Source organism: Neovison vison, chromosome 7 (assembly GCF_020171115.1).
Source record: "Neovison vison isolate M4711 chromosome 7, ASM_NN_V1, whole genome shotgun sequence".
Taxonomy (NCBI): domain Eukaryota; kingdom Metazoa; phylum Chordata; class Mammalia; order Carnivora; family Mustelidae; genus Neogale; species Neogale vison.
In genome coordinates, this window is record NC_058097.1 from 82,029,535 (window position 1) to 82,042,618 (window position 13,084).

The 13,084-nt window shown below is 46.1% G+C and overlaps 1 protein-coding gene across 1 annotated transcript; it reads right to left on the reverse strand.

Annotated features, from left to right (window-relative positions):
* Positions 1-7,398: 7,398 nt before the first annotated feature.
* On the reverse strand, positions 7,399-12,573 carry LOC122912206 (bromodomain-containing protein 4-like). The gene has a single exon (XM_044257670.1). The coding sequence runs from the start codon at positions 12,558-12,560 to the stop codon at positions 10,668-10,670; it is 1,893 nt and encodes a 630-aa protein (XP_044113605.1). The 5' UTR covers positions 12,561-12,573; the 3' UTR covers positions 7,399-10,667.
* Between the last annotated feature and the right edge of the window lie 511 nt (positions 12,574-13,084).

A 13,084-nucleotide genomic window follows, 5' to 3' on the forward strand; every position in this document is an offset into this window, starting at 1 on the left:
TGTGGTGTTAGGAAATGGTCCAATTTCATTTTTCTGCACGTGGCTGTCCAATTTCCCCAACACCATTTATTGAAGAGGCTGTCTTTTTTCCATTGGACATTCTTTCCTGCTTTGTCGAAGATTAGTTGACCATAGAGTTGAGGGTCTATTTCTGGGCTCTCTATTCTGTTCCATTGGTCTATGTGTCTGTTTTTGTGCCAGTACCATGCTGTCTTGATGATGACAGCTTTGTAATAAAGCTTGAAGTCCGGAATTGTGATGCCACCAACTTTGGCTTTCTTTTTCAATATCCCTTTGGCTATTCGAGGTCTTTTCTGGTTCCATATAAATTTTAAAATAATTTGTTCCATTTCTTTGAAGAAGATGGATGGTACTTTGATAGGAATTGCATTAAATGTGTAGATTGCTTTAGGTAGCATAGACATTTTCACAATATTTATTCTTCCAATCCAGGAGCATGGAACATTTTTCCATTTCTTTGTGTCTTCCTCAATTTCTTTCATGAGTACTTTATAGTTTTCTGAGTATAGATTCTTAGACTCTTTGGTTAGGTTTATTCCTAGGTATCTTATGGTTTGGGGTGCAATTGTAAATGGGATTGACTCCTTAATTTCTCTTTCTTCTGTCTTGTTGTTGGTGTAGAGAAATGCAACTGATTTCTGTGCATTGATCTTATATCCTGACATTTTACTGAATTCCTGTATAAGTTCTAGCAGTTTTGGAGTGGAGTCTTTTGGGTTTTCAACATAGAGTATCATATCATCTGCGAAGAGTGATAATTTGACTTCTTCTTTGCCGATTTGGATGCCTTTAATTTTCTTTTGTTGTCTGATTGCTGAGGCTAGGACTTCTAGTACTATGTTGAATAGCAGTGGTGATGATGGACATCCCTGCCGTGTTCCTGATCTTAGTGGAAAAGCTTTCAGTTTTTCTCCATTGAGAATGATATTTGCAGTGGGTTTTTCATAGATGGCTTTGATGATATTGAGGTATGTGCCCTCTACCCTATACTTTGAAGGGTTTTGATCAGGAAGGGATGCTGTACTTTGTCAAATGCTTTTGCAGCATCTATTGAGAGTATCATATGGATCTTGTTCTTTCTTTTATTGATGTGTTGTATCACATTGACTGATTTGCGGATGTTGAACCAACCTTGCAGCCCTGGAATAAATCCCACTTGGTCGTGGTGAATAATCCTTTTAATGTACTGTTGAATCCTATTGGCTATTATTTTGGTGAGAATTTTTGCGTCTGTGTTCATCAAGGATATTGGTCTATAGCTCTCTTTTTGGATGGGATCCTTGTCTGGTTTTGGGATCAAGGTGATGCTGGCCTCATAAAATGAGTTTGGGAGTTTTCCTTCCATTTCTATTTTTTGGAACAGTTTCAGGAGAATAGGAATTAGTTCTTCTTTAAATGTTTGGTAGAATTCCCCCGGGAAGCCATCTGGCCCTGGGCTTTTGTTTGTTTGGAGATTTTTAATGACTGTTTCAATCTCCTTACTGGTTATGGTTTTGTTCAGGCTTTCTATTTCTTCCTGGTTCAATTTTGGTAGTTTATATGTTTCTAGGAATGCATCCATTTCTTCCAGATTGTCAAATTTGTTGGCGTAGAGTTGCTCATAGTATGTTCTTATAATAGTTTGTATTTCTTTGGTGTTAGTTGTGATCTCTCCTCTTTCATTCAGGATTTTATTTATTTGGGTCCTTTCTCTTTTCTTTTGGATAAGTCTGGCCAAGGGTTTATCAATTTTATTAATTCTTTCAAAGAACCAGCTCCTAGTTTGGTTGATTTGTTCTATTGTTTTTTTGGTTTCTATATCATTGATTTCTGCTCTGATCTTTATGATTTCTCTTCTCCTGCTGGATTTAGGGTTTCTTTCTTGTTCTTTCTCCAGCTCCTTTAGGTTAGGGTTAGGTTGTGTACCTGAGACCTTTCTTGTTTCTTGAGAAAAGCTTGTACCGCTATATATTTTCCTCTCAGGACTGCCTTTGTTGTGTCCAACAGATTTTGAACCGTTGTATTTTCATTATCATTTGTTTCCATGATTTTTTTCAATTCTTCTTTAATTTCCCGGTTGACCCATTCATTCTTTAGAAGGATGCTGTTTAGTTTCCATGTACTTGTGTTCTTTCCAAACTTCCTCTTGTGGTTGAGTTCTAGCTTCAGAGCATTGTGGTCTGAAAATATGCAGGGAATGATCCCAATCTTTTGATACCAGTTGAGTCCTGATTTAGGACCGAGGATGTGATCTATTCTGGAGAATGTTCCATGTGCACTAGAGAAGAATGTGTATTCTGTTGCTTTGGGATGAAATGTTCTGAATATATCTGTGATGTCCATCTCATCCAGTGTATCATTTAAGGCCTTTATATCCCTGTTGATCTTTTGCTTGGATGATCTGTCCATTTCAGTGAGGGGAGTGTTAAAGTCCCCTACTATTATTGTATTATTGTTGATGTGTTTCTTTGATTTTGTTATTAATTGGTTTATATAGTTGGCTGCGCCCACGTTGGGGGCATAGATATTTAAAATTGTTAGATCTTCTTGTTGGACAGACCCTTTGAGTATGATATAGTGTCCTTCCTCATCTCTTATTATAGTCTTTGGCTTAAAATCTAATTGATCTGATATAAGGATTGCCACTCCTGCTTTTTTCTGATGTCCATTAGCATGGTAAATTCTTTTCCACCCCCTCACTTTAAGTCTGGAGGTGTCTTCGGGTTTAAAATGAGTTTCTTGGAGGCAACATATAGATGGGTTTTGTTTTTTTATCCATTCTGATACCCTGTGTCTTTTGATTGGGGCATTTAGCCCATTTACATTCAGGGTAACTATTGAGAGATATGATTTTAGTGCCATTGTATTGCCTGTAAGGTGACTGTTACTGTATATTGTCTCTGTTCCTTTCTGATCTACCACTTGTAGGCTCTCTCTTTTCTTAGAGGAACCCTTTCAGTATTTCCTGTAGAGCTGGTTTGGTGTTTGCAAATTCTTTCAGTTTTTGTTTGTCCTGGAAGCTTTTAATCTCTCCTTCTATTTTCAATGATAGCCTAGCTGGATATAGTATTCTTGGCTGCATGTTTTTCTCGTTTAGTGCTCTGAAAATGTCATGCCAGCTCTTTTATGGCCTGCCAGGTCTCTGTGGATAAGTCAGCTGCCAATCGAATACTTTTACCATTGTATGTTACAGACTTCTTTTCCCGGGCTGCTTTCAGGATTTTCTCTTTGTCACTAAGGCTTGTAAATTTTACTATTAGGTGGCGGGGTGTGGGCCTATTCTTATTGATTTTGAGGGGCGTTCTCTGAACCTCCTGAATTTTGATGCTCGTTCCCTTTGCCATATTGGGGAAATTCTCCCCAATAATTCTCTCCAGTATACCTTCTGCTCCCCTCTCTCTTTCTTCTTCTTCTGGAATCCCAATTATTCTAATGTTGTTTCGTCTTATGGTGTCACTTATCTCTCGAATTCTCCCCTCGTGGTCCAGTAGCTGTTTGTCCCTCTTTTGCTCAGCTTCTTTATTCTCTGTCATTTGGTCTTCTATATCGCTAATTCTTTCTTCTGCCTCATTTATCCTAGCAGTGAGAGCCTCCATTTTTGATTGAACTTCATTAATAGCCTTTTTGATTTCAACGTGGTTAGATTTTAGTTCTTTTATTTCTCCAGAAAGGGCTTTTATATCTCTGGAGAGGGTTTCTCTAATATCTTCCATGCCTTTTTCAAGCCCGGCTATAACCTTGAGAATTGTCATTTTGAACTCTAGATCTGACATATCACCAATGTCTGTATTGATTAGGTCCCTAGCCTTCGGTACTGCCTCTTGTTCTTTTTTTTGTTGTGAATTTTTCCGCCTTGTCATTTTGTCCAGCTAAGAGTATATGAAAGAGCAAGTAAAATACTAAAAGGGTGGCAACAATCCCAGGAAAATATGCTTTAACCAAATCAGAAGAGATCCCAAATCATGCGGGGGGATATCTCCCCCCTCACGATTGGGTGAGGGATCTCCTCTGATTGGGATCTCCTTTGATTGGGATCTCCCAATCTCTTCTGATTGGGATCTCCCAATCTCTTCTGATTGGGATATCTTCCGATTTGGGGATAAAAAGAGGTTCAAAAAGAAAGAAAGAAAAAAAGAAAAAAAATTAAAAAAAAGAGATTGAATTAAAAATTCAATCAAGAATTTAAAAAAGAATTAAGAAAAAAAAGATTGAAGAGATTAGGATCTCTTCTGATTTGGGGATAAAAAGAGGTTCAAAAAGAAAGAAAGAAAAAAAAAGAAAAAAAAAGAATTAAAAAAAAAAGAAAATGAATAAAGAAAAGTATAAAAAAGCAAAATATATATATATTAGATAATCTAGTTAAAAAACGTTAAAAAAGAAAAGGGTAAAATTATAAAAAATTTTAGCAGAAGAGGAGAAAAAACATGAAAAAGAAAAAATAAATAAATTAACTGCAAGACTAAAAAATCACCGGCAGAAAGCCATGAGTTCCGTGTTTTGTTTTCTCCTCCTCTGGAATTCTGCTGCTCTTGATAGATCCCCCCCCGGGGCTCCAAGCACCCCGGAATGGACCCCTTTTTAGGAGGAGACCCCCGGACCCAAAAACCAAGCCGAGTCCGCTGATCAGATGCAAACAGCACGAGGTTTATTGAGTAGACACAGGTACCTGCGGGCGGTCAAGTCTTAGGAGGACTCTCGCGCGCCAGCCCTTTGTTCAGGGCCTTTTTATGGGGTACGGGGAAGCGAAAACATACGTACAGAAGCAGAAACATAGTTACAAAGTTTTCATTGGCTGGTTTGAATATAAGGCATACTCGGTGTTTGTAGATTGGCTTTGAAGGACCCCAGCGAGCGAAGAGAAAGGTGGGGAGGGGGAGTGAGGAGGGGGAGTTGGACCTTATTACTCAGCAGAGAAACATCCTGCCTACGTGACTAGGTCCACATACTTAGGCGACCCCCCCCCTTGCCTACGTGACTATCTGCGCGTTACAAGCCGTGCGCAGCAAGTGTACCTATCTCCCCCGCAACATGCCGTTGCCCCCCCCTAACTCCAGGGCTGTGCTGGGATAAGGGAGGATTGTCCAAGTAGGGGGAAGGGAAGAGGGGTCTCTTCATTCCCCCATTTTCTTTTTGGCCTGAGTAAAACCTTTTACTTTATTAGGGGCCAGTCTCTCGCTGCCCTACTGCATGATATTGTTAGGTTAATACCATGGTTTGGACAAGCGACAATCTATCTTTTATAAATTGGGTTAACCTGTTAATGATGCATGGCCCAAATGTTAGAATTAACATTAAGAGTATTATAGGTCCTATTAAGGAGGTTATTAGGGAAGTAAACCAGGGTGAACGATTCCAAACTCCTTCATACCAAGACTGTTGGGATTCAAAGTCTCTCTTACGCTTATCTAGCCTTTCCTTCAATTTGTCTAGAGTTTCTGTTACTACTCCAGTCTGGTCAGCAAAAAAACAGCATTCTTCTCTAAGAGCAGCACATAGGCCACCCTCTTTTAGGAACAGTAGATCTAAGCCTCTTCTGTTTTGTAGCACCACTTCTGACAGGGAGGTTAGGGATTCCTTGAGGGCTCGAACTGACTGTTCTAAGGCCCTAAGATCTTCATTCATAGCATGATGTAGAAGTAGGTATTGGTCTGTTCGGACCAGGGCGGCTGCCCCAGTACCAACCCCGGCTGCAATGCCTCCTACTCCCAGTAACGTAGCCAGGGTGATTAGGGTGACAGGTTCACGCCTTACTCGGTGAAGATCACTCCATTCATGATAGCTAAGAACCAATTCATCTGAGTGGTAGGTTATTCGAGGCCATAGTTGAACTAACACACAATAGTCAGTAGTCTGGTTTAAGGCAGCAGTAGATACACAAGGGGTTAAGCCTGTGCTACATGCCCAATAGGTTCCATTGGGTGGGATCAAATAATAGGAGCCAGCCCATATTTTATGGGTCGAATTACAAAGTGTTTTTTTAACATAGTGAGGCGGGGTGCCTATACATAGTCCCACTCCTGAAACTTGTGAGAGGGTTAGGCTATGATCTTGTCCATAGCATATAGCGCTGGGGACAGTGGAGTTAGTATAGTTGGCAGAGAGGGCTATGCCCTCATAGTATGGAGGGCTTGGGTTAAGACATAGCCAGCAATTGTTTGCTCTTTCAGGACTGGAAAGATTAAGTGCCTGATAGGCCCCTTTCACTAGGTTGATAAGCCTGTCTCCTTTTCCGAGTATTTCCGGGGCCTTTTTGGTTTGTATAGCTGTGGGAGTTGCGGAGGTTAAAAGTGGTGTTGGTCTTGGTGTTGACCTTAATCTTTGGGGAGGCCTTTGAGGTGGTGAGGCGAGAACTGGATTGGGTCCTATGGCGGCCCTTGGGGTTTCTATAAGAAGTTTTATGGTGAACGTTAGGCCGTCATCATAACGTTCTTTATAGAGTCTGAGGCCCCAGGTATATCCCTTTACCCAATTAAGTTGTTTCTTTCCTGCTTCGGTGAAGGCTATTTCAAGTGGGTGACACCATTGATTGTGACAGGCTGGGTTTTGTGTCCATTTGGGGCTGCTCCTGGCGTGAGAATAATTTGCCCTTACGGTGATATAGTCCCAACCTGAGGTGGGCTTCCAATAAGTGTCACCAGTGGTTTCGCAGCCCCAATTGTGACAGAAAAAGTGGGATGCCCCCCTGCATGAGGTCCACTCTCTGGGTCTGTGAAACCTGGGGCATACATAGAAGGTGAGTGTCCTTAACATACTTCGCTGACTCCAGTCCCCACAGCCTCCCCAAGGATCCAACCCGAGTCGTCCCCGTGGGGACGGTTGTGAAGGCGGCTTCTGTAGGTCAAAGTAATTTTCTATATCCCAGTTGGCTGGAGCTCCCATGGCTAACTTACAAATGTCAGGGTATAAGTTAGGCCACCAAGTGAATGGGGCATGCTGCTGAGAGGTGTTCCAAATTATTTGTCCTGTTTGCGACAGGACTTGCCAGGTGAGCTGTTTTACATGGTGAGGGGACCCATGGGAACTCGGAATGCCTATAACAAGAATAGTCAGTGTTATGATCGCACGAGTCTTATCTTTAGCGGATTTTGAGTGCGTTGAACTCGCCATCCCTCCTTGAGATCGGGTGTTTCCGAGTCGTCTGGTCCCAGATGGGCTGGTTTCACATGAGAGGCGTGGATCCAGGCCGCGATGCCGTCGACTTTTAGCGCCGTCGGGGTGGTTAGGAGTACAGTGTAGGGTCCCTTCCATCGGGGTTCAAGGCTCTTGATCTGATGCCTGCGGACCCAGACGAGGTCGCCGATCTGGAATTGATGTGGCACAGTAGGATTTTTTAGCTGTTCCCTGTAAGCTGCAGCCAGTGGCTTCCAGACTTCTCTCTGAACGATCTGGAGTGCCTGGAGGTGAGCTTGTAGGGTAGCACGATCAGCAAAAGAAGAAACATAAGAATCAATAGGATTGAAAAGGTTTACAATAGGGGGTGGGGCCCCATACAATATTTCAAAAGGAGTTAATCCTAGGGGCCCGGGGGTATTCCTGGCCCTATATAGGGCCAGGGGCAGGAGGAGGACCCAGTCTCTAGAGCCAGTTGCAAGCGTTAATTTAGTCAAAGTCTCCTTGATTGTTCTATTCATTCTTTCTACTTGTCCTGAGCTCTGGGGTCTATATGCACAATGCAATTTCCAATTAATCCCCAATAACTTGGCCACTTTCTGACTTACCTGGGAGACGAAGGCTGGACCATTGTCGGTGCCTAATATTTGGGGCATTCCATACCTGGGGAAGATTTCTTCAAGTAGTTTCTTGGTGACCACATTCGAAGTCTCGTGCTTGGTGGGGAAGGCTTCTACCCATCCTGAAAAAGTGTCTACGAAAACTAATAAATATCTATAGCCATAGAGTCCAGGTTTTATTTCCGTGAAGTCGATTTCCCAGTGAACACCAGGGCGATGTCCTCGAATGCGCACTCCAGGGGCAGCATAGGTTTTTCTGGTATTTACTTGTGCACAGACTAAGCAATTTTTAATTATGGATCGCAACACCTTGTCTTGGTTTAGTAACAAGTACGGTTGGTGCTCATTATTTAGGAGGGTTTTCATTTTGTTTTCGCTCAGATGGGTCAGTGAGTGCAAAGATTGGACTATATGGTGAGAATACAGAGTGGGCATAACAATTTTTTCGTCCATGGTATACACCCCTTCTTTTGGGTCCCATGTAGCCCCCATTTTCTTTAGCAGCTCCTGATCCTCAGAATTGTATTCCATAGGTTTAATATTTTCTTGTGGGGGCCATGTGCTCAGGGTAAGAATGGGCCCGGTCTCTTTTTCCCCTAGGGCAGCTTCCTTAGCAGCTTGATCTGCCAGTCGGTTTCCCCTTGCCACTGGGCTATTATCCTTTTGGTGACTCGGGCAATGCATAATGCTCAACTTTTGGGGCAGGAACAAAGCTTTGAGCAGAGCCAATATTTCAGGTTTATTTTTAATTTCTTTTCCTTCGGAGGTGAGGAGCCCTCTCCTCCGATAGATTTCACCATGTACGTGGGCCGTAGCAAAGGCATAGCGACTGTCGGTATAAACGTTCAGTTTCTTACCTTCTGCCATCTGTAGAGCCTGAGTCAGGGCGATGAGCTCTGCCCGCTGAGCTGATGTCCCAGGGGATAGCATCTTGGACCAGATCACCTCTGTCTCATTAGTTATTGCAGCTCCGGCTCTTCGCTCGCCATTGTGCAGGAAGCTACTGCCATCTGTATACCAGGTGTAGTCCGCTCCCTTGAGGGGCTGGTCCGTCAGATCCTTTCGGGTGCCATGGACCTCAGCTAGGATCTGGAGGCAATCATGTGTTTCCGTAACCTCGGGTAAAGGGAGTAGGGTGGCAGGGTTGAGCGCCACCACGGGTCCGAACTGTACACGATCAGTGTCCAGAAGCATGGCCTGATAATGAGTCAGGCGAGCATTGGAAAGCCACCTGTCTGGGGGTTGCTTGACCAAAGCTTCGACCGCATGGGGGGCCAAGATGGTTAGTGATTGGCCCAAAGTTAGTTTGCCCGCGTCCTTGACTAGGATGGCGATGGCAGCCACCATCCGCAGACAGGGTGGCCAACCAGTGGCCACAGGGTCTAGCTTTTTTGACAGGTAGGCCACTGGGCGCTTCCAAGGCCCTAGCCTTTGGGTTAGTACTCCCTTGGCATAGCCCTGTTTTTCATCTACGAACAGTTCGAAGGCCTTAGTCACATCTGGGAGTCCCAGGGCTGGGGATTCTAATAAGGCCTTTTTGATGTCGGAAAAGGCCCGTTGCTGCTCCTCGCCCCAGTGGAACTGAGCCCCCTGCTTAGTGAGGGAGTATAAAGGGGCTGCCATTTCCGCAAACCCAGGGATCCATAGGCGGCAAAATCCAGCAGTTCCCAGGAATTCCCTTAGGTGGCGTGGGGTGGTAGGTGTGGGAATGCGGAGAATAGTCTGCTTTCGTGCCTCAGTGAGCCATCTCTGTCCTTCTCTCAGCTGATATCCCAAGTAGGTGACTTGTTTTTGGCATATTTGGGCCTTTTTGGCTGAGGCCCGATACCCTAATTGTCCCAGTGCCTGTAAGAGGGCTTTAGTGCCGTTCAGGCAGTTTTCCTTGGAGTTAGCAGCCAAGAGGAGGTCATCGACATACTGAAGAAGTACCAGGGAAGGATGCTGCACCCGGAAATCAGCTAAGTCTCTGTGCTGCGCCTCATCAAACAGAGTGGGACTGTTCTTGAAACCCTGGGGAAGCCGGGTCCAAGTTAACTGTCCTGAGAGCCCTAGATCTGGGTCCCTCCACTCAAAGGCGAAGAGTGGCTGGCTCACTGGATGTAGCCTTAAACAGAAAAAGGCATCCTTTAAATCTAGCACCGTATACCATTCATGGGAAGGGGGCAGGGTGCTCAGTAGATTATATGGGTTGGGCACAGAGGGATGTATGTCCTCAACTCTTTTGTTGACTTCTCTTAGATCCTGTACTGGCCGGTAATCTCCTGTGCCAGGTTTTTTTACTGGTAAGAGAGGTGTATTCCAAGGTGACCGGCAGGGAATTAGGATTCCTTGATCAAGAAGCCTCTTAATATGGGGCCTTATGCCTTGGCGGGCTTCATGTGACATTGGATACTGCTTTATTGACACTGGGGTGGCTGTTGCCTTAAGTTGGATTAAGAGAGGGGGCTGTTGACGAGCCATCCCCATGCCCCCCGTTTCCGCCCAGGCCATAGGGAATTCTCTCAGCCAAGCTTCATTTTGGACCTCTGGGGTCTGTTCAGGTTCATATAGTCTATATTCCTCCTCCAAATGGAGGGTCAAGACCTGTAAGGGTCCTCCATTGGGGCCTGTTATTGCCGCCCCTTCTGGGTTGAAGTGGATTTGGGCCTTTAGTTTGGTTAGAAGGTCTCTCCCCAGTAACGGGTAGGGGCAATCGGGTACGTGTAGAAATGAATGCGTCACCTTACCGGTAGCCAGCTGGACCCTGCGTTCCGTGGTCCATCGATAGTTCTTTCCTCCAGTTGCTCCTTGTACCCAAGCAGTTCGGTTGCTAAGTGGTCCTAGAGTCTGGGTTAGGACTGAATGCTGGGCCCCGGTGTCGACTAGGAAGGTAACTGGCTGCCCCCCGACGCTTAAAGTTATCCTGGGCTCAGGGGGGGGCTCCTGGCCCTGACTTCCCTAGTCTTCCAACGTCAGTAGGGAAGTCAATGGTTTGGGCGTCAAGGGTCCTCTGAGATTCTTGGGGTTCCTGGGACACTCTCGGGCCCAGTGTCCTCTTTCCTTGCAATAGGCACATTGGTCTCTGTCTAATTTGGTCCTTCTTCGTTCTCGCTCTCCCATCCTGACTCCCTCTCTGTTCTGTCCCTGAGTAACTACGGTGGCCAATACCTTAGTCAATTCCTTGCTCCGCTTTTTATCTCTCTCATCCTGTGCCTCTTTCATTCTTAACCATATTCTCTCCTCTTTCTCTTCCGGAGTTTCTCTTTTATTGAACACCTTTTCTGCCTCTTTTAATAAGTCAGAAAGTGTATACCCCTGTAGCCCTTCTAATCTCTGTAATTTGCCCCTAATATCAGGGCTTGACTGCCAGATAAAGGACATTGATACACTAGTTGCTTGCCCTTCATCATCAGGGTCATACGGGGTGTACATCCTATAAGCCTCCTTAAGTCTCTCTAGAAAGGCAGAAGGTGTCTCTTCCTTTCCCTGTATTACTTGCTTAACCTGAGCCAAATTAGTGGGCCGCCTTGCGGCTGCTCGGAGACCCGCTATGAGCAACTGGCGATAGAGACGAAGGTGCTCCCTACCTGCAGAAGTGGCGAAGTCCCAGTTAGGGCGGGTTAAGGGAAAAGCTATGTCGATCTCATTAGGCAACTGGGTTGGTCGCCCGTCATCGCCCGGTACGTTCTTTCGGGCTTCCAGAAGAACTCTCTGCTTTTCCTCCGAGGTCAGCAGAGTCTGCAACAGCTGTTGACAATCATCCCAAGTGGGTTGATGGGTAACTAGAATAGATTCAATCAAGTTAGTCAGGGTGGCGGGGTCCTTAGAGAAGGGAGGGTTATGTTGCTTCCAGTTATAGAGATCAGAAGCAGTAAAGGGCCAGTACTGTGGCCGACCGTTAGGACCTTCCCTCAAGGGGAAAGCTTGGGAGACTTGACTTGGTGGCTGTGCACGTCGGTCCCTGAGTCGCCCCGCAATGGGTGACGCCAGGGAACTAGGCTTTCGCTCTTCTGTTGTGGCCTCCGGGTAGGGAGGGGGTTCTTCTGTTAACAGGTCGATAAGAGGGGACTCAGTGTCTGGAGGCAAAACGGGAGCAGACTGAACAGGCTCGGGAGCAGGCTGAACAGGCTTGTGAGCAGGCTGAACAGGCTTGGGAAGTTTTGGGGATTTATCCTGGAGTGGGGTAAGGGCAGGGTAAAGAGAAGAGGAAGTGGGAGTAGGTGGAGGAGGGGTGGGTTGCGCAGTCTCCCTGGAGGGCGTGGTTTGGGGGTGGGACAGTTGCTCTTTTAGGGGAGGCGGCGCAGTGGGGGTGATAGGGGAGGAGCAGGGTTTGGGAAGGAGAACAAAGGGCTGGACCCAGAGTGGGGGGTCTGAAACCAGAGCCCTCCAGGTGACGATGTAGGGCACCTGATCGGGATGCCCATGGGGTCCGGGGCTGAAAACTTTGGCTTCCACCTGAGAAATAATATCAAGGTTAAAAGTGCCATCGCGTGGCCATCCCACATTGAAAGTGGGCCACTCGGAGGAACAAAGGGTGACCCATTTCTTTTTCCGTATTTCCACCGATTGGTTGTTTGCCCGGTCTCGGACGTCGCTCCAGTGGCTTAGGGTCAGACTTAAAGGAGTAGTCACTGTCTGTCCCATAATTTCAAGAACAAAAAGAGTTATTATCACAGAGACAAAGACTAGACTCAGACACAGAACAAACAAACGCGCTGCGCGATTTTGGCGCCAAACCGAAAGCAAAAACTCAAGCGGAGATTCAGGGGGTCCGGATTCCCCCTCTCCAACTAAGGCCGTGTATCCCTCCGATACTGGCCGAGCTCCAAATGCCCCGCTGCCCCGGGGCATAGATGTCCCGAAGGACTCAAATGTCCCGCCCGGCGGGACTACAAACGCCTCTGGAACGTCTTCCAGGGCTGTGAGGGAGAAGTCCGAGCCCGTCAGCTCCTTCTGGCCCTCACCAAATACAAATGGATCCGATCGAACCCCAAACCAAAACCAAACGCGTGCGCAAAATTACAAGTAACAGATCCAGACACCACTACAGACACAACGCGAAATCACAAGTAACAGGTCTAACTATAACCACAAACACAACGAATATAGCGCTGGCCAGCTTACCTCCTGACAGTGGGTCGGTGGTCCCTGGGTGGGGGTCTCACATCCCGGGTGAGCCCCCAATGAAAGATCCCCCCCCCGGGGCTCCAAGCACCCCAGAATGGACCCCTTTTTAGGAGGAGACCCCCGGACCCAAAAACCAAGCCGAGTCCGCTGATCAGATGCAAACAGCACGAGGTTTATTGAGTAGACACAGGTACCTGCGGGCGGTCAAGTCTTAGGAGGACTCTCGCGCGCCAGCCCTTTGTTCAGGG